The 26,756-nt window shown below is 36.2% G+C and overlaps 1 protein-coding gene and 1 long non-coding RNA gene across 2 annotated transcripts; both read right to left on the reverse strand.

Moving 5' to 3' along the window:
• Nucleotides 1–8,297: 8,297 nt before the first annotated feature.
• On the reverse strand, nucleotides 8,298–15,323 carry LOC102625191 (xanthotoxin 5-hydroxylase CYP82C4-like). The gene is made up of 3 exons (XM_025096360.1): nucleotides 14,382–15,323; nucleotides 14,247–14,284; nucleotides 8,298–8,883 (listed from the first exon to the last, which is right to left on the reverse strand). The coding sequence occupies exons 1-3, from the start codon at nucleotides 15,321–15,323 to the stop codon at nucleotides 8,298–8,300; spliced, it is 1,566 nt and encodes a 521-aa protein (XP_024952128.1).
• An 8,332-nt stretch (nucleotides 15,324–23,655) lies between these two features.
• Nucleotides 23,656–25,481, reverse strand: LOC127903825 (uncharacterized). Its single transcript, XR_008056692.1, has 3 exons — nucleotides 25,208–25,481; nucleotides 24,704–24,772; nucleotides 23,656–23,823 (listed from the first exon to the last, which is right to left on the reverse strand). It is a non-coding gene; the product is annotated as an uncharacterized LOC127903825 (long non-coding RNA).
• Nucleotides 25,482–26,756: the final 1,275 nt, after the last annotated feature.

The raw sequence follows: 26,756 nt of genomic DNA on the forward strand, positions 1-26,756 counted from the left end.
TTGAAGATCAGTTCAGCGAATTGATCAAGTTACGGCAACAGGGGTCGGTGTTGGAATATCAAGGAAGGTTTGAGAGGTAATTGGCAAGGGTGGGAGTTCTACAGCAAGATCGTAAAGTGAGTTGTTTCTTAACCGGATTAAAAGACAGCATTCGCACTGATGTTTAACCACACCGTCCCACAACACTTACCATGGCTATTGGGTTAGCCAAGCCATACGAGGCTCGTGAATTGGCTCAACGGAAGACGACAGCAACTCAGCAAAGAACATTAAACCAGCAGCCAAAAGTTGGGATTCAAAATAACAATCCTCCTAGTGCACCAATGGTAAGAAAAATGACGCCTGCAGAGCTTTCGGAGAGGAGAAAAAAGGGACTATGCTTTCATTGTAATGACAAGTACAATCTTGGCCATAAATGTGCAAAGTTTTTTCATATTGAAGCTTGTTGGGAAGATCGTGATGAAGATGGTGATGTCCAGATGGAGATAGATGATGCATGTGAAAATGCTACACCAAAAATATCACTACATGCCATGGCAGGAGATCAAGCACCAGAAACAATGCGAGTATGGGGAAGCATCAAGGGAAAATCAATTGTAATTCTTATTGCCTCCGGCAGCACTCACAACTTCATTAATGCTGAAGCTGCACAACGAGTAAATCTCAGCCCAAATGCCAACAGTAAGCTGAAAGTTATGGTCGCCTCCGGTGAGCAATTGGTGAGTTCTGGAAAATGCACTCAAGTAAATTTTAAATTACAAAAAATACCCTCATGGTACTTAGGACCCAATGATTGAGAATGTTGGGACTTATTCAATGGGATTTTGAAACGCTTCAGATGCACTTCGACTTGAATGGCAGAGGAGTAATTTTGTATGGTATCACAAATAAAAAGGTGCTTGATATAGCTCCAATTATTAAGCCTCAAAAAAGGCAAACTGAAGTTATATTGCAAAGCATGGAGGGAAGGGAGCAGTGTGTCACAAAAGATTTGATTCCCCCACAAATCCAAGAACTCTTAAATTCCTACCAAGATGTCCTGCAAGAACTAAGAGGCTTACCTCCCAAACGTAAACATGATCATCATATTCCAATCCTTCCAGGATGTGGCCCTATAGCGGTACGACCACATCGCTATCCTCATTTCCAAAAAAAAATGACATTGAGCATATTGTAAAGGAGCTATTAGAAGCCGGAGTGATCCGCTCAAGTACCAGTCCATACACATCTCCAGTGCTGTTAGTTAAAAAGCATGATGGAACATGGTGTATGTACATTGACTATTGGGCATTAAACCCCATCACAATGAAGGATAAATTTCCAATTCCGATGATTGATAAACTCCTCGATGAGCCGGCTGGAGCTTGCTATTTTTCTAAGTTAGACTTGCGTTCAGGATATCATGATGTTTGAATGCATGAGGCCGATATTGCGAAGACAACTTTTCGAACTCATCAAGAGCATTATGAATTTCTAGTGATGCCGTTCGGCCTTATCAATGCTCCATCAACTTTTCAGGCCTTGATGAATGAGGCATTTAAGGCTTATTTGCACAAATTTGTATTGGTGTTTTTTGATGATATTTTTGTTTACAGTAGGAATTGGGATAACCACTTGGAGCATCTACGGGCTGTCTTTAACCTCCTACAAATTAATCAAATACGCATTAAGCTGGAGAAGTGTGAGTTTGGAAAGAAAGAAGTTCATTATCTTGGGCATATTATTTCCCAACGTGGAGTAGCCGTGGATCCATAAAAAATTGAAGTAATGTTTTCTTGGCCGAAGCCAAATTCTATCAAGCAATTGAGGGGATTCCTTGGTCTTACTGGCTATTACCGTAAGTTCATCCAAGATTATGGGAAGATTGTAGCTCCACTCACCAACATGCTTAAAAAGGACTCATTTTTTGTTGACAACAGCAGCGGAGGCCGCTTTTAAGAAGCTAAAAATAGCAATGACGCAGGCACCAATATTATCTCTTCCTGATTTTTTGTTCGCCCATTTAGTGAACTCAAGAGTAAAAGTGAGAGAAATATTACAAAGCCTGAAATTATTGCAAGAACAGTTGATTCTAGTGTAAGACAAATGGCCCTTTCTAATTGCTTTTCGCTGGCTCTGAGACTCTGATCTGAATGAAGAGGTTACTTCAGATCAATGTCAGATATATAGATAAAATTTAAGAGTATATAGCGTAAGGTCTGCAGTAAAAGTTTCGTCTAGTCAATGATTACAAGATAATTACAAAATTGGTAATGTGCCCTTAAATTGCCTTAAACGCTTTTACTAAAATACTTATAAAGTAATTGTACTATTAAGGACAAGCTTATAAATCAAACAAAATATATTTTACTTTTCCCAATTTCATTAATTTGAGTCTCTGAATTCTTACATTTACAAACAATTCCCATACCTAGGGAGAGACTCGTCTAAGATATAACAAAATTCAAACACTTTTACTTTTCCACTCAGTTTGTTGCTTTGTGAAACCAAGGGAAGCTTCTAAAGTCATAGAAAATGCCGGTTTACTACTTTGACCCATGGCTAACATAAAAAACTTCGATGACCAAGTCATTTTATTTCTCATTTTCCTATCCAATTTCATGACTCAGGAACCAAAGTCTTGCATTTTTGTTTTTTTCTGTTAGGTTATAAATGTGACTACAAATGTCAGAGAACAAATCTCACTAAACCAAGAATCCTCACTCTCAGTATTAGTCACTCAACTTAGTCGAAAAAGATCTATAGTGATCAACCTTGGTTCTGTTATTTATACAACTCTTGGTCATAACTAATTAACCACAAGCTGGCCCACATAAGCTGACTCACTGCCACCTCATCATTAACAGAATGTAACTAACTCTCGGCTTCACAAATCTCCACCTTAGTTCATTCTGAAACAGCTCCACCTTCTTCTTCAGCAACTACTAGCCTGGTTTTACAAGCTACCAACACCAATCAAGTTCAGAGAGTTTCTAAACTTAATTGCAAGTACTGCTTTGGTTAGAATATCTGCAGGATTAGTTTGAGTAGGAACCTTAACAACATTTACAACACCATTTGCAATTTCATCCCTGACAAAATGTAACATAACATCAATATGTTTTGTTCTTTCATGATACTTATTATTCTTACTGAGCTGAATTGCACTAGAGTTGTCGCAGCCAATGCAAACTGAATCCTGCTTTAATCCAAACTCAGAAACTAACCCACTTAGCCACTTTGCTTCTTTGACTGCTTCTGTCAATGCAATGTACTCAGCCTCAGTTGTCGATAAAGCAACCACTGATTAAAGAGATGCTTTCCAGCTCACTGCACTTCCATTTAGAATGAAAACATATCCTGTAATGGACATTCTTTTGTCCAGATCAGCACTAAAAGCTGAGTCCACAGAGCCTGATATTTGACATGAGTTATTATCAGAACCTCCATACAAAATTCCATGATTTGCAGTACCACTCATATACCTCAACAACCATTTGACAGTACTCCAATGTTCCTTCCCTGGGTTCCCCATAAACTTGCTAACAACTCCTACACTATGAGCTACATCAGATCTAGTACAAACTATAGAGTACATTATGCTACCAACTGCACTTGAGTAAGGCACTGACTTCATATGCTCAAGATCATGATCCTCTTCTGGTTCCTAAAGTTTTGACAATTTGAAGTGTACTGACAAAGGTACTGACACAGGCTTTGCACCACTCATCTCAAATCTGCTAAGGACCCTTTTAGCATACACAGCTTGAGTAAGAAACAAGGTTCCTTTACTTCTATTCCTCACTATTTGCATTCCCAGAATTCTTGTAGCAGTCCCTAGATCTTTCATTTCAAATGCAGTGTTCAACTCCGTTTTAAGCCTTTCAATCTCCTCTCTTCTTTTGCATGCAATAAGCATGTCATCAACATAAAGAATGAGGTAAATTCTATCTTCAGAGGATAAAGTTTTAAAATACACACAGCTATCATATTGACTTCTACAATAGCCATGGCTGATCATGAATTCATCAAACCTCAGATACCACTGTCTTGGAGACTGTTTCAGCCCATATAAACTCCTCTTCAGCAAACATACCATATCTTCAGTCCCTTTTTCAATGAGCCCCTTAGGCTAATCCATAAGGATTTCTTCTTCAAGATTCCCATGTAAGAAGGCTGTCTTCACATCCATTTGATCCAATTCTAGGTCATTGAATGCTGTTATTGCCAGTAGAATTCTTATGGAACTATTTTTGACAACATGAGAGAATATCTCATTGAAATCTACTCCATGCTTTTGTGTGAACCCCTTTACTACAAGCATTGCCTTGTACCTGGGAGGCTCACCATCCACAGTCCATTCTTTAATTTTATAGATCCATTTGCAACCTACCAGCCTTTTGTCTTGAGGTTTCTTGACCAAAATCTATGTTCTATTCTTCTTTAGAGAGATGATTTCTTCATTCATGGCATCCAGCCATTTCTCTCTATTTTTACTGCCCATAGCTTGTTTGTAGCTAACAGGCTCTTCACCAATGACTTCTTCAGCTATTGCCAGGGCATAAGAAATCATATCAGTTATGCCATATCTTTTGGGTAGGTTAATGACTCTCTTTTCCCTGTCTCTTATTAACCGATAGTCATATATTTGAGAGGTGATGTGCGTTTTCTGATAAGGCTTGGGATCCCTTTCTGTAGTTTTCTTTTCTTCACTTGACTCCACCTCAAAATTGTGTTCCTTAACCCCATTTGTATCAAGTGTAGTGAGCTCTATTTCTACCTTCTGATGCAGCATAAGCTCTTTATCAAACACAACATCTCGGCTGATTGTAGTTCTTGAATGTTTTCCATCTATACACCAGATCTTATACCCTTTGACGCCCTCTGGATAGCCTATGAAATAACCCTTGACAGCTTTTGGCTCTAATTTTCCCTAGTTTAGGCGAGCATATTCAAGACAGCCAAATACCCTGAGGTTGCTGAGATCTGGAGGCTTTCCTAACCAAACTTCTTGGGGAGTCTTGAAATGCAAAGCTGTTGAAGGGCTCATGTTGACTAAGTAGGCTGTAGTGGTAACAGCTTCTGCCCATAAGTGTTTTGAAAGATTTTCATTAAACAGCATGCACCTTACCTTTTCAACTAAGGTCCTATTCATTCTTTCGGCTAGTCCATTCTGTTGAGGTGTGTGCCTTACAGTTTTGTGCCTTGCTATTCCCTTCTTGATGCAGAGTTTATCAAAATCATTGCAACAATACTCAAGCCCATTATCAATTCTGAGCCTCTTGACCCTCCTCTCTGTTTGATTTTCTATTAAAGTCAGCCAAGCTTTAAATTTCTCAAAAGCTTCACTCTTGTGCTTCAGTACATATACCCAGACTTTCCTTAAAAAATCATCAATGAAAGTGATGAAGTATCTAGCTCCTCCATGAGAGAGAACTTGAGAGGGCCCTCATAGGTCTGAATGAATATAGTCTAGTGTATTTTCTGTCTCTTGCTTTCCTGGAATAAACTTCAGCCTGGTTGCTTTACCAAATACACACTTTTCATAGAATTCAAGTACTGAAATTTGGTCAACTCCTAGTAGTCCTTGTTTACTCAACTCCTAGTAGTCCTTGTTTACTCAACTCCTTCAATCTTTTCTCACTCAAGTGTGCTAATCTCATGTGCCAAAGCCTGGTTTTATCACTACTTACATTTGTATTAATACCAGGTAACACAACTGATCCTTTAAGCACATACAATCCATTTCTCCTACTGCCTTTCATTATGATTGTACTATCTTTAAGGATTTAAAGTTCACCATTTTCTGCTTTTATGCAGCAGCCTAATTAGTCTATCATCCCTAAAGATATGAGGTTTCTTTTAAGCTTTGGAACATATCTCACTTGTTCCAAGCTTCTTATTGAACCATCATACATTTTAATCATAACAGACCTTATTCCAGCAACTTTACAGGCTAGATTATTCCCAAGCAAAACTTTACTACCATCAATACTTTCAAAAGTCACAAAAAAATTTTTATGTGGACACATATAGAAAGAACAACCTGAGTCAAGTATCCACTCACCAAAAGATTTCTTATCTGCTGCAATAAGGACATCTGCATCTTCTGATTCTCCTTCATCTACAGATACTACATCAGCCTTTCCACTTGATTCTTTTTGTAACTTTTCTAGCTTTTTTTTTCTCAAAACAGTCTTTTATATAATGTCCTTCCTTCTGACAGAAGTAACATTTCCTTTTCTTCTTCTTCTTGTCAAACTTTTCTTTCTGGTTTTTGTTCTTCTTATGTTTGTACATCTTTTTATCTGTCTTTACTTTGGCAACTAATCCATTTCCTGCAATATGTTCCTTGCCATCTGTTCTCTTTTTCAAGTCTTTTGATTCAAGAGCATTCTTGACATCTTTCAAGGTGAGAGTCTGTCTTCCATAAAGCAAAGTGTCCACGAAATGTTCATAGGAGTCTGGTAATGAGCTTAACAGAATGAGAGCCACATCTTCATCCTCAAGTATGATGCTAACATTTTCAAGATCGAGTATCAGTTTGTTGAACTCATCAAGATGATCTTTCATTACTGTCGCCTCCTTCATTAAGAATGTGTAGAGCTTCCTTTTCATGTATAATCTTTTAGCCAGAGATTTCTTTAAGAAAAGTTCTTCCAACTTTGCCCACAAGCCAGAGGCAGTCTTCTCATTGGCTACTTCTCTCAGCACGTCATCAGATAGATGGAGTATAATCGTGCTGTGAGCTTTGTTGTTTATGGTCCTCAAGTCTCCACCTGACCCTAACGAACCTTCCCCCTTCTCTTTCTTAGACCTTGATTCTTCCTCATCATCGAGGGCACTATCTAAGCCCTGTTGAATCAAGATGGCTCTCATTTTCAGACTCCATAAGTAGAAATCGTTATCACCATTATATTTTTCAAGATCAAACCTTGTGGCTGCCATTCTTGAAAGAAAGAAATAAGAACAGAGAGCTTATCAGCTCTGATACCAATTTGTTAAGTAAAAGATGAATAATGACACTCGATTAATCACCAAGATTTGGTCAAAACAAACACAAGAACATAAATGAACCAAAATAACCGAAGACAAACTATGAAGAAGATTTTAACGTGGTTCAGTACCAAGGTACCTACATCCACGGCTGAAGAACCCTAAAGGGCGTGAAACTTTATTGCTTAAGACTGATTACAATGTGACTACAAATATTAGAGAACAAATCTCACTAAACCAAGAATCCTCACTCTCAGTATTAGTCACTCAACTTAGTCGAAAAAGATCTACAGTGATCAGCCTTGGTTCTGTTATTTATACAGCTCTTGGTCATAACTAATTAACCACAAGCTGGGCCACATAAGTTGACTCACTGCCACCTCATCAGTAACAGAATGTAACTAACTCTCGGCTTCACACTGAACTAATTGAAATCATTAGGAGGTAAAAATTTTATTACTGCTTTAACTTATTATAAAAAAAATTATAATTTGATCTAATTGAAAGAAACATATATCAATATATTATAACATCGTCACTAGTATTAGAAAATGGAACATCGTCAAACCATATCAATATATAGTTTGGTCTAATTGCAAAATGGAACATAATAACAATTAACAACATTTTCAACTATAATTTTCATGACTTTTAACTTCACGGTCATATTTACTTTTTTTCTTTTGATTATATTAAATAATTCAAATATATGACATTCTCTATCAATAAAATAAAAAATAATTTCATAAATAATTATTTATAGTTTAATTTTGATAATTTGTATTATAAGCTTATTTGTTAAATATACGTATTTCTCTAAGAGTTTTCATATTACATCTCTTGATATATGTGTTCTTTTACTTTTTTATATGCACCGTATTCAACAAATATTTATCATAAATTTATAAATTGGCCCAAGTTCATTAAAAGTCCTAGGTCCGCCCCTAGTGCTTTCATTGAGAGTTAGAAATCTCATCTCTCAAGAACTCTACAAATTCCCCTACTGTTGTTATAAAAGATTCTGTTAACTCCAATTGATTTTGAACTCGCCAATCCTACTATTTATGTTATAACTGATATGCATGCTAAAAGAATTGTACATAATTTATAAATGGACAACAACCTACATTAAATAAAAAGAACTAAACCTTAAAAGTGATACACGGAAACACATCTAGTCACTTCTTATTGATGGCACAACTTACATTCTCTGGAAAAAATGAAAAACGAAAACTGAACCCTAAAAGTGATAGACATGAACACATCTAACCACTTCTTATTGATAGTACAACAGCTTACATTGTAGTATTACAAAAGCATATTTAATCATATAAAGAAGCAGAAAGGCGAGGAGTAAGAAGCACTTTAAGTGGAGTAGCTCTAGTGATGGTTAAGGATTTTGCCTCTTCCATGTCAACTGGTTCATCTAATGGGGTTGCTAAATCAAACCCGTGCAGTAAAGAAGCAAGGATTAGTGGCATAACTTGAAAGGCAAATGAAATTCCAGGACATATTCTTCTACCACTGCCGAATGGTATCAATTCAAAGTTTTGTCCCCTTAAGTCAATATCCTTGTGTGTTGTAAGAAATCTTTCTGGCAGAAATTTGCAGGGCTCCTTCCAAACTTTTGGGTCGTGATGAACCTTCCAAGCGTTAACAAAAAGTTGTGTGCCTGCAGGGACATGGTAACCACTGATGGTGCAGTCTTCCATCGACTGGTGAGGTAGTAAAAGTGGCGCAGCCGGATATAAACGCATTGTTTCCTTGAGGATGGCCTGCAAGTAAACTAAATTTTTAATGTCAGATTCATTCACTTGCCTATTTGCACCAACATGAATGTTTAGTTCATCCTGAGCCTTCTTCAGAGCATCTCGATTGTTAAGAAGTAAAGAGATCGCCCATGTTAATGTTGTCAAAGGCTGGTGGCCACAAAGCCAATTCAAGTTGGCTTTGACAAGCCGGCCAAAGAAAATGGTGCTGCCGGCCAAAGAAAATGGTGCCATCCAAATGGAGAAAAAGAAGAAGTTGGCAACAACATTTGAAATATATACATATATATTGATTTAATAGCCATTTTTTGGCTATAAAAGGAAGAGCTCCCTAATTCATTTTTAATTCCAATCTTGAGATCCAAGTTTTGTAGAGAGAATTGAGAGTTTAAGAGCTTGCATTTATAAGCTCTAATTTTAGTGATTTGAGAGTTTGGGTGTATTGAGGTTTTGGGTAGTGAGCTAAAATACTACAATACTTGTAACTTCTTTTCACTAGTATAATATTTCTTTCTGTCTTCGCCCGTGGACGTAGGCTAAAAGCCGAACCACGTAATTTCTGGTATTCTCTTTTGTGCTTGTTCTTTATTTTTCTATCAATTTTACTTTAGCTGCGTGTCTGCTTCACCCACCAATTTCCTAACAGTGGTATCAGAGCTATTGGTTGTATTTTTTGGAGTCAGGTACTGTTCACGTATACGTTACTATTCACGTATACGGTACTATTCACGTGAAACGGTGGGAGCGATCCAAAAATTTTGCGGTGCAAAGCAGGGAATAGTGGTGTGAGTAAAACAATTGTGTGGTTTTGTACATGTCTAGGAAAGTTCTGTCACAAAGGCGATAAGAGCTTAAGGAGTCTGGGTTTTAAGTGGGACCATTGTGACCCCTCCAGTCTTTCCTGGGAACTTTCCTGGTGTGCATTCTCACACATACTCATAACTATTCAAGGTGGTATACCAGCTTGTGTGCAGTATTTATCAACAAAATGGCGGCAAAGTATGAAATTGAGAAATTTAACGGAAATAATTTTTCGTTGTGGAAAATGAAGATGAAAGCTGTATTGAGGAAAAATAATTGCTTGGCAGCAATTGGAGAAAGGCCCATGGAGATAACTGATGACAAGTGGAACGAGATAGATGGCAACGCCATTTCTGATCTACACTTGGCACTTGCAGACGAAGTATTATCCAGTGTGCCAGAGAAAAACACAGCGAAGGAAATTTGGGATACTCTCACAAAATTGTACGAGGCCAAGTCACTACACAATAAAATTTTCTTGAAGAGAAAACTCTATACTCTTCGAATGGCGGAATCTACAATGGTGACCGACCACATCAACACATTGAAGACTCTATTTTCACAACTCACAACATTGGGTCATAATATAGAGGAAAATGAACGTGCAGAGCTTCTACTTCAAAGTCTACCAGATTCGTATGATCAACTCATCATCAACCTGACGAACAACAATCCAGTGGACAGTCTAGTTTTCGACGATGTTGCAGCCTCCGTACTAAATGAGGAGAGCAGGCGGAAAAATAAGGAAAATAGACAAGCAAGTTCGCAGCAAGCGGAGGCGCTATCGGTGACGAGAGGGAGATCAACGGAACGTGGCCCCAGTGGGAGTCAAAATTATGGTAGATCAAAATCCAGAAATAAGAAGAATGTTAAATGCTACAACTGTGGCAAGAAAGGGCACGTCAAGAAAGAGTGTTGGAGTAACCAGAAGAGAAGAGAGGGTAAAGAACCTGAGTCATCAAATGCTCAGGGGTGTGTAGCAAGTACCTCAGATGATGGCGAAATTCTCTACAGCGAGGCAACAACTGTTTCAGAAGGCAGAAAACGACTTTCTGATGTCTGGCTTATAGACTCAGGAGCTACCTGGCACATGACCTCTAGGAGAGAATGGTTCCACACATATGAACCTATCTCAGGAGGATCTGTATATATGGGTAACGATCATGCCTTGGAGATCGCTGGTATTGGTACTATCAAAATAAAAATGTTTGATGGTACAATTCGTACAATTGGAGAGGTACGACATGTCAACGGCCTGAAGAAAAATCTATTGTCTTTAGGACAAATGGATAGTAATGGGTACAAAACTCATGTGGAGAATGGAATTATGAAGATCATTAAAGGCGCGCTTGTATTGATGAAGGCAGAAAAGATCAGTGCTAATTTATTCATGCTTAAAGGAGAAACACTACTGGAGGCTGATGCGTGTGTCGCATCAAATGAAGAAGAGTCAACGATAATGTGGCATCTCAAGCTTGGTCACATGTCAGAACAAGGTTTGAAGATTCTCTCTGAGCGAAAATTGCTTCCGGGGCTCAAATCGGTAAGTTTACCATTTTGCGAGCATTGTGTTATAAGTAAACAGCATAGATTAAAATTCAGTAGATCTATTGCTAGAAGTAAATGCATTCTAGACTTGATTCATTCTGATGTTTGGGAATCACCGGATATATCCATGGGAGGTGCAAAGTACATGGTGACTTTCATTGATGACTATTCCAGAAGATGTTGGGTATATCCGATTAAGAAAAAGTCAGATGTATTTTCAGTATTTAAAGAATACAAAGCGCGGGTGGAACTTGAATCTGGTAAAAAGATCAAGTGCTTGAAGACAGACAATGGTGGAGAATATACAGACGGCGAGTTTCTTGCTTTCTGTAAGCAAGAAGGTATTCAGAGGCAGTTCACGGTGGCATACACTCCTCAACAAAACGGAGTGGCAGAGCGGATGAACAGAACTCTTACAGAAAGAATAAGAGCTATGTTGAGGACTGCTGGTTTACCCAATTCATTCTGGGCAGAAGCAGCCAAAACTGCATGTTATATAGTAAATCGATCGCCATCTACAGCTATTGGGCTGAAGACAGCGATAGAGATGTGGACTGGAAAGCCAGCTGATTATTCCTACCTACATGCATTTGGATGTCCTGTGTACGTGATGTACAATGCCCAAGAAAGAACAAAGCTGGATCCAAAATCTAGAAGATGTATCTTCTTGGGGTATGCTGATGGAGTAAAGGGGTATCGTCTGTGGGACCCCACTGCCCACAAGATCGTCATCAGCAGAGATGTTATCTTTGTAGAAGATCAACTGCAAAGGAGAGATGAGGATGATGGCACTACAAAAGAAAAGTCAGAGACTGTGCCAGTATATGTGGAAAATAATCTAGAAGATTCAGATTCTTCTGAAGCAGCACCAGAGCACGAGGAACAAGAACCAGTCGAGTCTGAGGCTCCAGAAGTTCGTCGGTCAACTCGTGAGAGACGACCACCGACGTGGCACTCGGAGTATGTCACAGAGATCAACATTGCATACTGTCTTCTAACAGAGGATGGAGAGCCTTCAACTTTCTATGAAGCTTTAAACAACTCAGATGTTGCTTTATGGATGACAGCAATGTAGGAAGAAATTGAAGCTCTACACAAGAACAAGACATGGGAACTTGTACCACTACCACACGGAAGAAAAGCCATTGGAAACAAATGGGTATACAAGATCAAACGTGATGGCAATGACCAAGTGGAGCGGTATCGTGCAAGATTGGTGGTGAAAGGATATGCTCAGAAAGAAGGCATTGACTTCAACGAGATATTTTCGCCCGTGGTTCGACTCACAACAGTCAGAGTAGTCTTGGCAATGTGTGCTACATTTGACTTACATCTAGAGCAGTTAGATGTGAAAACTGCATTTCTTCATGGAGAACTTGAAGAAGAAATATATATGCTCCAACCAGAAGGTTTTACAGAAACAGGAAAGGAGAACTTGGTTTGCAGGTTGAACAAATCTCTATACGGTCTCAAACAGGCGCCGAGGTGTTGGTATAAGAGATTTGATTCCTTCATTATGAGCCTTGGATACAACAGACTCAGTTCAAACCATTGTGCATATTACAAGAGGTTTGAAGATAATGATTTCATCATTTTGCTGTTGTATGTGGATGACATGTTGGTAGCAGGTCCCAACAAAGATCGAATCCAAGAATTGAAGGCACAGTTGGCTAGGGAGTTTGAAATGAAGGACTTGGGACCAGCAAACAAGATTCTAGGGATGCAAATTCACCGAGACAGAAATAACAGGAAGATTTGGCTTTCTCAGAAAAATTACTTGAAGAAAATCTTGCGGCGCTTCAACATGCAAGATTGTAAGTCAATTTCTACCCCACTTCCTGTTAATTTCAAATTATCCTCAAGTATGTGTCCTAGCAATGAAGCGGAGAGGAAGGAGATGTCTCGAGTACCGTATGCATCAGCAGTGGGAAGTTTGATGTTCGCTATGATATGTACAAGACCGGACATTGCACAAGCAGTGGGAGCAGTCAGTCGATACATGGCGAATCCTGGCGGAGAGCATTGGATAGCTGTGAAGAGGATTCTGAGATACATCAGAGGAACCTCAGATGTTGCATTATGTTATGGAGGATCAGAGTTTACTGTCAGAGGCTATGTGGATTCAGATTTTGCTGGAGATATTGATAAAAGAAAATCCACTACTGGTTATGTGTTTGCACTTGCAGGAGCAGCTGTAAGCTGGGTTTCGAAACTGCAGACCGTTGTGGCTTTATCTACAACAGAAGCAGAGTACATGGCAGCTACACAAGCTTGCAAGGAAGCTATTTGGATACAAAGGTTATTGGAGGAGCTCGGGCATAAACAACAGAAAATTCCTGTGTTTTGTGACAGTCAGAGTGCCCTGCACATTGCAAGGAATCCAGCCTTTCATTCCAGGACAAAGCACATAGGAGTTCAGTATCACTTCGTTCGTGAAGTAGTGGAAGATGGAAGTGTGGATTTACAGAAAATCCATACTAAGGAGAACCTAGCAGATGTTTTGACCAAGCCGATAAATACTGATAAGTTTGTTTGGAGTAGATCCTCTTGTGGCCTAGCAGCAACGTAGGCAACATGATTATGGCGAAGAAGAAAGGATCATGTGGAGATTGATTGATTTTCAATCAAATCTCCAAGTGGGAGAAATGTCAAAGGCTGGTGGCCACAAAGCCAATTCAAGTTGGCTTTGACAAGCCGGCCAAAGAAAATGGTGCCGCCGGCCAAAGAAAATGGTGCCATCCAAATGGAGAAAAAGAAGAAGTTGGCAACAACATTTGAAATATATACATATATATTAATTTAATAGCCATTTTTTGGCTATAAAAGGAAGAGCTCCCTAATTCATTTTTAATTCCAATCTTGAGATCCAAGTTTTGTAGAGAGAATTGAGAGTTTAAGAGCTTGCATTTATAAGCTCTAATTTTAGTGATTTGAGAGTTTGGGTGTATTGAGGTTTTGGGTAGTGAGCTAAAATACTACAATACTTGTAACTTCTTTTCACTAGTATAATATTTCTTTCTGTCTTCGCCCGTGGACGTAGGCTAAAAGCCGAACCACGTAATTTCTGGTATTCTCTTTTGTGCTTGTTCTTTATTTTTCTATCAATTTTACTTTAGCTGCGTGTCTGCTTCACCCACCAATTTCCTAACAAATGTTACCGATGTGGTGTCCGCAGCACCTAAGATTACCGTCTGCAAAAGGAGTAATTAAGGTTGTATATAAAATAGTTCCGTGACATACTAAAAATAACATTAATTGTGCATATAAGCTTTTCATGATCATGCATACCAGGCATAAGGCTTTAATGACGGTGTCCGCATCGCTATCAGGAAGCTGCTTTGCATTATCATACAGCAAGGACAGCATCACATAAATGAAATCTTCATCCCCCTCAACTTCGCTAGAACCTCTTTTTATCTTATGCTCATCCAACCATTGTTGCAAAATAATGTCAAATTCTTTAGCTGTCTTCTTCATCAATTTCTCGTTTCCGCCAATATCCAACCATCTCAAAAAGGGTAAAGCATCAGACACCACAAACTTACCAAACAAGGTAAAAAAACTGGCTGCATGCTCATGCAAATCGGTACCCTCTTGTGAAGTATAACGTTTTCCTTCAATTATTCTAATAATGATGTCAAATGTTGTGCCCTCGAGCCAATGCTTCATCTCCACTGAAACTTTACCGGTAGCACTATTTTGGCAATCCTTGAATAGCCCTTTGATTGAAGCCGTCACTTCAGATTCACGTACATGTTTGAGCTTCTCAAGGCGATGGTTTGATAAAAGCTCAACTGTAGCTATCTTCCGTGTTTCACGCCAGTAGCTGCCATATGGGCTTGAAGGAGTGGCCAAAAAATTATACCCTAAAATCTCCATGGCCATTCTTCTAGGCCGACTTGCCAAGGCTTTGTCGTTGGTTGTAAAACATTCTTTAGTAATTTCCGAATTACTGACGACTAAAGCTCGATTCACGCCCATTTTCATAGTAAATATTGGACCGTATTTATTAGCCATGTTACCCAAAATTCTATGAGTTGGCTCTGGCCCTCCAAAGAGATGTAAATGGCCAATCATCGGCCATGCTCCCCCAGCTTCTGGTGCTTGACTGTGAGCATTTTTATTTTTTGTTTGCCCATATCGTGAAATCAATAGAAAAAGTGAGAGAAATATTAGAAAGGCAGCAATTGCTGAAAGAACAGTTGATTCTAGTGTAAGAAAAATGGCCATTGCTAATTGCTTGTTGCTGGCTCTGAGACTCTGAATGAAGAGGTTAGTTCAGATCGATGTCTATATATAGATGACATTTATGAGCATGTAACCTAAGCTCTGCATTAAAAATTATATACTGTGGCTCAACGAAACATCCATGCAAATCCTATGATCTGTTTTAAATCTAGTCAATGATTATAAGATAATCACAAATTGATAAATGTGGTGCCATTTGCACCCTTAAAATACTTAGAAACTGATGAGAGTGGGGTTATTTAAATACCTTCTTATTTTAATAATTATTTTTTAAAGTACTTATAAAGTAATTTGCTATAAAGGAAAAGCTTATAAATCGAGCAATTTTTTTCATTCATCAATATTAGTCTTGAATTCTTATCTTACAATTGATTTCCTTACCTAGCGAGAGATTCATGTAAGATCTAAGGAAACAAAATCCAAATACTTTTTCCTTTCGAGTCTTCTTCTTTGTCAAATTCATGGATTCTAAAATTAAAGAAAATGCTGGTATATATACTACTTTGACCTATGGCAAACATAAAATTTCATCGATGACCTTCTATTCATTTCTCTGAGTCAGCAGAATCATAATCCTGCATTTTTTTTATTTGTTAATTAGTTTATAAATATGAAAAATGAAGGATTATTATTATAGATTCTTTTACTTTGTAGCTATCAAACTTAAAGCTATTGTTAACCATACAAATCATGGTGGTAGAATAATAATATTGAGAAAAACAAATTGATTCAAATAGCATTCAATATTCATATGGGATGGGAAAAAAACATTGATTTAGGTTTATTTAGGAGCAACTCGATGATTTTCTATGTTGGATTTTACTAACTTAATTTCCCTATTGAGTAAAACTTTCATATTTTTTAGAATGAAATATATTTAAAAGGCTTTTAGTTGGATATGAATCCATATGTAGACCTTCAATATTTCCATACATACCTACAGCGGCAATGTTAGCAACCTTTTTTCAAGTGGATTGACTTTATTTTTCTAATTCAATGCTTTTTCAACGTACGAGAGAACTTTATTATCAAGAAATTATTGGTGCCCCTAATAAGGACGGGATAATGAGCTCTCAAAATATTTTATCTATACAAATGAAATTATTGAAATAAAGTACCTAACAGAAAATAAAATTGCAGTGTAGCAAAAATTAAGATAATATAATAATATTATTTAATTATTAAATTACTCTTTCCCCTTGAAATTTGTAATTACTTTTTAATTTAAAATTTAAAAAATTATTGACAGGAGACATGAAAAGACGAGAGGTTGAAGTTAAAAGTGAGATAAATTCTAACAACAAGTTTATAATAGCTGAAGAAGCAGCGTAACTAATTAATAAAAATTCTTAAATAGGATTCAATAAGTTCAATTATGTAATTAAATTTAAAAAAAAAAATTGAGAGGGCTAGGCTGGGCTATGAGATTCGCCTTCGCGTACTTCGCTCATATCTGCCTTGTGTCTGCTCATTTAAATGCAGACCAATCTAAATATATTAGCCAGTCATATTTGGTGCCCTTACTTTATCTGAGTAGTCCCCTGTTTTTAATCTTCACATATGACATAAACATCTAGTCTATAGAGGGTTCTACCTGCATCCCTATCCTCGGTAGAGAAATCAAATCACGGATCTTTGGGAACGTCTGCACTTGTACAAATCTTTGAACCGGAGCCCTCCCGTTTTAATTTATTTGTATTTGTCAACAATTTACAGTTTTACATTGATGATGTTCTTTCTAGTTTGATACATACCGAAATGATATATCAATTATACTGTCATCAGTAATAAATAAGATTCTAGGTTTACATTGCAAAGAAGTTCTCAGGAGCAATATCAACTACCTAGACCGACCTGCTATAATAATTCCATCAACACCTAGCGAAGATACTGTACTGAATAATACATAATCAAGCTTTAACTTTGCTTTGAATCTTCTAAATGAAAACACATGGGCACGTACACCAGAAGAACTAGTACACAATTAATTAAATGCTCAAACAAACATAAATTAAAAATGAGACATTTGGTAACAATGTCTATTTGCTTGCACAACGGGATTGTACAAAAATGTCCATGATTTGGTAAATGGTAAATACAAATTCTTTTGTGGATACATCTTAGTGTCACTAGTAATTGAAAATGGTAGAGATTGAAAAAAAAAATAATGAAAACGATAATTCTAAAAATAGATAGATTTAATTACGGAGTGGGGCTAATGAGATAAATAGAAAGGGTCAAATATCACTACACAAATATATGTCACATGCATAAATTCGATCCACATAGATTGAATCATGTAGATTATGGATCTTCCTATGTATGTTTTTTAATATACACAAATTGAGCCGTTGTTGGGTGTTGACATGCTTGACAGTTAATTAGTTATAGGCGATAACTTGCTAGATTCATCAAAATATCCGCTTCAAATTAATTAAAAGTCTCAACCCTAGACAAAGTCAATGTGGCATCGTCAAGATCATCTAATTAATGTTAGCGTCTTTCTTAATCCAACTAAAATTTTATCTACAAATTAAGAACAGATCGATGGTTCAAAAATTGTACTTAATTTCAGCTTTAAACTGGTCAACCCATGTGAATGCAATATGGCTTTTGGCACCATCAAAGCTCATGTCACATATACCTACTATTTTTTTAACAATTTAAAAGCAAATTCGGGGAAAAAAAATCATGGGTCACAAAGTTCAAGTCAATTTATTTGGTTACAATTATTGATTCATTATTCCTTTTCGATTTATTCAGGATAAGTTAATTAATTAATTAATTCATAAGAGATGGAATTTGAACCCATCAAAATACTCTTTATACTTATTTTAAATAAATTTTCTTTTATTACTAAAATATCCATTACAAAAATTATCACAGAGAACAAATTATTACCTACTTTTATCTCTTTGTACCCACCAATCCATGAAACCAAAATTCGTTTTCAATGTCTGAACTTGACTTTATTTTGTAGTACAAGGAAAGCGAGAGAGAAACATTCATTAAGGATGAGTAACAATTAACTCACTTTCCATTCCACCCAAACAAATCAAGGTCAAGGGCATGGCTCTTCAAAATGAAAGGATATGGGGGTGGGGGGGGAGGATGACTCGCAAAATCGTCATCTTTTTCTTTCTTTCTTTCTTTTTAATTCAGAATTCGAATTGTTTAAAATACCTGAGGTGGCTAACATGTTAGAACAGTTCAAGTCAAATATGAATTATTCAATTAATTGTAAACATGCATTAATATTAGAGGTAGCCATACAAAGTAGCAGGGTGAATGATTTGACTGTAAAAATTGAATTGTAACGTTACGTAAAATTAAGTTGAATGCTTCAATTCAACTAGAGTTAACGAGTGGTTGAATTGATTTATTCAATTCAAAGTAGAGTTATTTTTTGGCATATTAAAGGGGCTTTGGTTTGGTTGTATGGTCTATACATGTATAAATTAAGGTGGCCATTCAAATTAAGGTGGGGTGAATTATTTTTAGAGCTCTCCCATACCTGGTTGTTGACATGGCATTAACTTATTTGCTGATATTTTTAATCTTTTTGAAATATAATTAATTATGATAATTTATTAATCAATTACTTAAAATACTCAAATAAATATTTAACCCTAAATTTGTCTTTTCGTGATCCCACTGTTGGATCCAATGCAAGAGTGCCAAAAATTGTTCCAATGGCATAGATGAATTTAGGGTTGGCAAAATCCATATATGAATGTAGGTGCATTCGGATTTGCATTTGCATTTACATTTCTATAGCCGGATCCACAAAAAAAATATGCAGATCTAGATGCAGGTAATCTCCGCAATTGATGAGAGCAGATATTCTAGATATCTAGATCCGCAAAAATCAAAAATCAATAACTTAATACATAATTTAAAAATTCAATAATTTACCTAATAATATCAAATAAAATTCAATCATAATTCAACATGAATAACATACAACAACATCATAAATCCACAAATAAAATTTAATTTTTAAAATATCTTTTTAATTCAATTTTTAATTTAAAATAAAATGTAATAATTTACCTAATAGTATCAAATAAAATTCAATCATAATTTAACAATTAATAATCCAACATGAATAACATACAACAGCATCATAAATCCATAAAAAAATAATTTTTAATTTTTAATATATATTTTTAATTTAATTTTTTAATTTAAAATAAAATTTAACTGGATCTATGCGGATCTAAACTTTTTACATCCGGATTCCAGATCTTCCAAATTTCTCCGGATCTAGATTTTCCAGATTTTTGCAGATATCGGGCAGATCTAGATTTTATTGACATCCTTAAATGAATTTACTTGGCAATTAACATGAAAATCCCTATTGTTTCTCAAAAAATCAACAATAATGACAATAATATTAATCAACTTTAATCCAACCCCATCTCTCTCTCTCTCTCTCTCGTTCACTATAACCAATAACACTAATAAATCTCTCTTTTTTATTTTTTGAAGGGAACTCTCTATCTCTCTATACTTGTATTTATTTTTTTATTTTCTCATCTCATATCAAGATTCAAAGGCCATGGAGATCCAAGAAAAGTCTCTTGAGTTCAAGTTTGTCCTAATTTTTATCTCTTGCACTTATCTCAGTCATCAATCTAGCACAAGCTTCCTCACCATTTTAGCCTATCTTTGGCCTTTGTTTCTCTCAACCACACTCTTTCTTGTAACAATAATTGTCTTTAGCAAAACCTCAGTCCCTTGTTGGATTGCATTGTTGGATTCTTAATCCAACATTGGGCTTATATGTGAATAATTATGTGTTGGGAACTGTCATAAAAGGTTAAGTCCAATTAAAAGTGATCTATTAAGGTTTTCGGTAATATGAGCTTTAATGTATCTAATAGGGTATAGGCTTTTATATAATATGTAGAGACTTAAAAGTAATTTCTATTTCTATGATAGACTGAAATAGAAATACCTAAAGATAACAGTGAAAGTTGCCAATATAGGTGGTCATGGTTCACAAGTCACACTTATCTTTTTATTATTTCTGACATCTCATCATCAAAGAGAGAATACAGAGAAAATTAAAGGATTCTCTAAGAGAACGTATTGATCTGGAAGGCCAACCACATAACATTAGAGAACAATTAAACACTATAGATTTAGGTACGCTTCCACAAATTTTGTATTTGATTTTTGGTGATACAACATGAATATTCTTGGATTATAATTGATGTTTCCACCAAAGGATTTCTTCTTCTAACAAGTGATATCAGAGCATCTTCATGTTGAATCATTTAGAATAATTTATAATGTTTTCTAGATTAGGATTATTAAAGAAATTCGGATATTAAGGAATTTGGAATTTGAGAAGCCTTTTTTTTCTTAATTTGGAAATTTGGGTTAAATTAAAAAGAAGTTGACCGTCAACCAAACTTTGACCCGAATTTTTTATTTTTTATTTTTAGTAATTTTTTGTGCAATTTTAAATTCAAATATTGGTATGTTTGTATATATTTTGAGATGAATTAATTGAAGCAACATGTCGCCAAAGTGACCTCTCTTATGGAAATTAATTTATTTTGGAATATAAACAATTATGTGTATGTAATTTCTATAAATATCGATCGGCCCAAAAGAAGGTCTATATTTAATAGAATTACATGTGCACCTATGGTATTAAACACATGATGATTATTCGGTTTTTACATGTGAATAATAAATCAGCCCAAAGGAAGATTTATTGTTTGACATGTTCTTATTATCAGTGTTTGATTACTACACGAAGATATCACTTAAAAGTTAATATTTGTCCAAAGATGAAATATTAATGGAGTGTCCGGTATCTTGAGATGAGGTTTACCTTTATTTGAATTTATTTTTGTTTTAAGACTAATATGAGTTTGTTTTGTTTGTTTATTGTTCTCTATTCAGTTATGTCTGCTACTAATATTACTGCCAACATCAATTCTATTTCTACACTAAATGGCTCTAACTTCAAGTCATGACAAGAGAACTTCTTGATAATTCTCGTAGTCATGGATCTCGATCTTATATTAAGGGTTGATTCTTCCTCACCTCTTACGGATGAAGTACTCCTGATGATAAAAGAGAACATGGGTATCATAATCATGAAGAAGACCATTCTAAAAGCATTTAAAGGCTCAATGTTTGAAAAGGCAACTACGGCCAAAGAGTTCCTTGTACAAATTGAACAAAATTTTTTCAAGAATAAAAAAATTGAAATTGGTACGCTCTTGACAAGCCTAATTTCAATGAGGTATACAAGTAAAGGAAATATTAGAGAGAACATTATGGAGATGTCTCATTTTACTTCTAAACTGAAAACACTTAATCTTGCTAGTGCATTTGATTTTAATATCTTTACCAACATAGTTTAATTAGTTTAAGGTAAACTATAACTGTCAGAAAGAGTCTTGGTCTCTAAATGAGCTCATATCACACTGTGTTCAAGAAGACGATAAGTTGAAGAAGGATAAAGCAGAAATTGCTCACCTAACCTCCACTTTTAAAGGCAAGTACAAGGGCAAGAAAAGGAAAAAGGATAAGGAAGCTACAAATACAACTCTTAAAAAAAATAACAAAAGAAATTGGGTGATCCAAAAGGTACTGGTAATTTCTTTTGTAGAGTTAACAGGCATAAGAAGAAGTATTACTCTAACTTCGATACCTAGATACACATGGTGGACAGATTCTGGTGCAATCACTCACATCAGTGTGTCTATGTAGGGTTGCTTGAGTTGCCAAAAACCAAGTGATGATGAAGATACATCTATGTGGGCGATGGCAATAAGGTTGAAGTTGAAGCGATTGGAAAATTTAAATTATTATTAAATATTAGATTTTATTTGGATCTTGATGAAACATTTATTATTGTCTTTTAAAAAGAATTTGATTTTTATTTTTGCTTTGGACAAATTTGGTTTTTCTTATTCATTTAGGAATTGAAAAATATAGTTTGTTTCATGATTCAAAACTGGTTTATTCTATTTCTTTGTCAAGTGGTGATAATCTTTATATGTTTGATACAATTACTTCATTTAATAAATCCCTATAATTAAGTGCACGAGATTTAAAGAGGAAATAAACCAATGAGAATTCAGCTACGGTATAGCACAATAGATTGGGTCATATCTCCAGATAGAGAATAGAGAAACTTGTGTCAGACGAAATTCTTGACCCCTGAATTTCATGAGCCTGTTCCCTCCTCGTATTCACTTGCATTAGAAGCAACTCCTCCATCGAAGTTGATAACCTAAACAAAAATGCAGAAGTGAGCGTATCCCAAAGCTCTCCTCTCTCCCCCAAGCCCTCCTGCAAAAAAGTATTTATGTATCTATTATCTTATTCCTTAAAAGCAGCAGCCTACCAATCATTTAAGAAACCCATCCAGACGACTCCCGATCATGTGACCTAATTCATTAGAATGGTCCCAGGCTGGCCTTTTGCGTCACAAATTTTGATATTTCTTTTAACTATATTAAAGGGAAACAAAGTAATAAAAAGGATATTTAAAGTCAACAGGACTTTGGATGTTTTAGAACTCATACATATGGACATTTGTGGGCCATTCCTTGTGGCTACTTGGAATGGTTAATAATATTTTATGACGTTTGTAAATGATTTTTCTAAATATGGCTACATATATCTCTTCCATCAAAAGTCACAATCCTTAGATATGTTTAAAAATTTTAAGGTTGAAAATGAGAAATAACTACACAAAAGAATTAAAAACGTCATATCTAACCGTGGTAGTGAATACTATAGTATATATAACGGTTCAGATGAACAATGTCCAAGACTATTTGTTAAATTTCTAGAGGAATGTGGTATCATCCCACTGTATACTATGTTGGGTTTGCCCACTATGAACGGTGTTGCTGAAAGACAAAATAGGACATTTAAGGACATGGTGAAGGGTATGATTTGTCATTCTACCTTACCAGAATCATTCTGGTAAGAAGCACTTAAAACTGCAGCATATATCCTTAATAGGGTTCCAACTAAAGCGATTGCTAAAACCCCTTACAAGCTTCGGACATGCAAGAATTCTAGTCTAAAACACTTGCATGTTTGGGGATATACAACTGAGGCAAGGCCTTTGAAACGACCCGCCCCGCAACCTCCCCCAGGGCGAGTCTATCTAAACTCGTAAAATCGAATTAATAACAAATCTATAAAAATTTTGGCAGAGTCTCCCTTATAAATAAAACATATCCAACCCTGCAAATGACAAAATAACACTCCCGAAATAATTTAATAACCAAACATCCTCCATAACAAACTTCTCAAACCAACTTCTCGAATATCACCAAAATCATCCGAATATTAAAATACAACGATTATCCTTAATAACATAAAATAATAACACAAATTTCGAATATAATAATAAAATCCACGACTTCTAGCACCATCACGTGACCACAATATCAAACTAACGTTCACTACTGGGTTGACTGATGTACCTGTAAATCTCCTGTGGGGGGAAAAAATATAATAAAAGAGGGGTGAGTATAAAACTCAGTGAGCTCAGTGAGTGGATAGTAGGTGCTGATACTTTAATAAATTATTCAAAATCATTTAATCTTTCTCAAATCTTTTCTTAAATCAATTTCAATTTCGTAAATCAATTCTCAAATCAATTTCTCAAAATATCATAAACTCATTTAATTCAAATTGAATAACTGCAATAATAAATCTGCATAAAATCGATGGAATCACCATACTCATATTAAATACTGAATACTAAAAACTGTCATCAAACAAGTACCCAGGGGATAATCTGATCATATCCGGGCTACAACGGCCAGGCAATGACGCACTATCTGGGTAACGTCATGCCCCGGAGCCACAACGGATAGATGGGGACGTTCTCATCTCATATCTCATATCTCTTATCTCATATATCTGTACTGTGCATGCATAAGCCCCCAAAAGGCAAAAGCGCCCGAACACACGGCCCAAAGCCTTTATGTGTGTCCCGACGGGCCCCAAAGGCCTCTATCTCATCTTATCTGTATCTCTTTTTATCTGTATCTCTGTATCTGGAGGGAAAGGTACTGTCTAATGATTTCAAAACTAATAGTAAACATATGATCCCATCTGAAATCTCATTTTCTTTCTATTCAACATATCTCAAATCTGCTCAATTCTAATATCATGCTTTTACTCAAAAACGATAAGAAAATCATAAATCGAACTCATTCTCAATCATAATAAATATCAACACATAAATAAAAGTCAATTCGCTGGAAAATCATTAAATCAACGCATTAAACATTTATTTCTCAAACATACTGTACTATATAAGAAAATCAGCATATACTATGAAAATAGAATTTGTATATTCCACTCACAGTGATGATGTCTAGACTCAGTATCAACAACGTCCGCGGGTAGATTCTCGTTCGCGGATGCGGATCCTCCTAATCACAGAAAACACCATAATTATTCTCCGTAAAAACCAATTAATATAATAAATCTCGAAACAAATATCTATTAACGATAAACTAGTCCCGCATGTATAAAATTACCAAAATGCCCCTATAGGCCAAAATTGCCAAAATACCCCCAACATCAATATTTTACCAACTTATCCTCAAACTTCATGATTTTACCAAATTATCCTCATATTCGTTAATACCCATATTGTCCTCAATTCAGATTACATAAATTAATCACATTGTCCGAAATTACGAAATTACCCTCGGTTCGTAAAATTACCGAAATGTCCTTAACGAGTTAAATCACCGAATTACCCTTAAAATCACAAATTACTTCACTGCCTTCAACCAACATTACCAAAATGTCCATTATTTAAATAAAATTACACAATCACCCCCAAAAGTCCATGAATTTACCGAATTGCCCCTCGCCGGTCAACGGTGACCGGACTTCAGTCAACGACGATGGGGAACTTAAGTCTGCTAGTTCCGGCCTCGGTGAATCCAACGGTGGTGGCAGTGAGTCGCCACGCGCGCTACCGGCGGCGGATCGAAGTTCCAAAGTTCCGCAAATTTTCGGAGATCATTCGGCGAGTTCCGGGCGTCCCCGGCGGTCGTGGCTGGTCGGGAAATGTTGCTGGGGATGTGAGGAACCAGTTCCAAGTGGTGGCGCGTCACAACTCCGGCGGGATCAACGGCAACGAAAACGGGTCGAAGCCCCGACTTTTCGAGCTCGATCACCGGCGTTCTGGCCAGTTTCCGGCGACGATAACGGCAGGGATACGACGGTCTGCTTCCAAGCTTCAGATCAGTACCAAGCACGGCCGGTAAAGTGGCTGGAGTTGGGAGAAATCGTCGGGTCAATCCGCGGGTTACTGGGTCGGGTTCTCGGGTCTACGGGTCTGACTTCTCTCTCTATCTTTCTCTCTCTTCTCGGGTTCTTTCTCTCTAAAATGGAAAACCCGTTTCCCTCTTTCCAGTTATACAATTCTACCCCTCTTTTTCTTTTTTCTTTTTTTTTAAGCTTAATACAAATTAAGCGAATTTCAGACCCGTTACGAAAATAAAATCCGACCATCGGCGCGTATAATCGAGCTCAATTTATCCCAATTAAACTATAGTGACGAAATTAAAAATTAATAGAGAAGAGGAAAATAAAAATCGGCACTTTATTAAGAAAGTCCAAGTGCGTATATTACAGCCTTATAGGCTTAATGAGAATAAATAAAACCCAAAGACGGTGAGTTGCTATGTTATTGGAAACTTTGAAAGATCCAAGGGTATAATTTCATGATCCCATAACTAAGCCAATTTTTGAGTCAGGAAATATTCGGTTTTTTAATGATGTTGAGTTTGTGAGAAACGATACATTTAGGGACTTTGTCTTTGAAGATGAATATGTTAATATTCCCATAGGTGTTATTGGCATTGATCAGGGTCTCATTCCTGACTTTATTCAATACACAACAGATCAAGACAATGTTAGAGAATCCCCTATACAAGAAGGAAGAACAAACTCTACCATCTCAAGAACTTATGCCATTAAATATAACCACTAAAGAAATGAGAAGTCTACTACTAGATGACTACATTGTATTTCTCCAAGAACATGAGGTAGACATTGACATGATGGAAGATGATCCAATTAATTTCTGTCAAGTTATGGAAAGTTCTAACTCTAAAAAATGGATAGATATCATGTATGAGGAGACAAAGTCCATGAAAGACAATGATTTATGGAATCTTGTCTTATTGCCAGAAGGTACAAAACCTATTAATTGCAAATAGATATCTAAAAGTAAGAGAGATTCGAAAGGCAATGTGGAGAGGTATAAAGCGCATTTTGTTACAAAGGGCTTTACATAGAAAGAATGCATCGACTATAAAGAAATTTTATCTCCGGTTTCTTTGAGAGACTCTTTCAAGATCATAATGGCATCAGTGGCACATTTCAATCTTGATTTAC

Source organism: Citrus sinensis, chromosome 7 (genome assembly GCF_022201045.2).
Source record: "Citrus sinensis cultivar Valencia sweet orange chromosome 7, DVS_A1.0, whole genome shotgun sequence".
Taxonomy (NCBI): domain Eukaryota; kingdom Viridiplantae; phylum Streptophyta; class Magnoliopsida; order Sapindales; family Rutaceae; genus Citrus; species Citrus sinensis.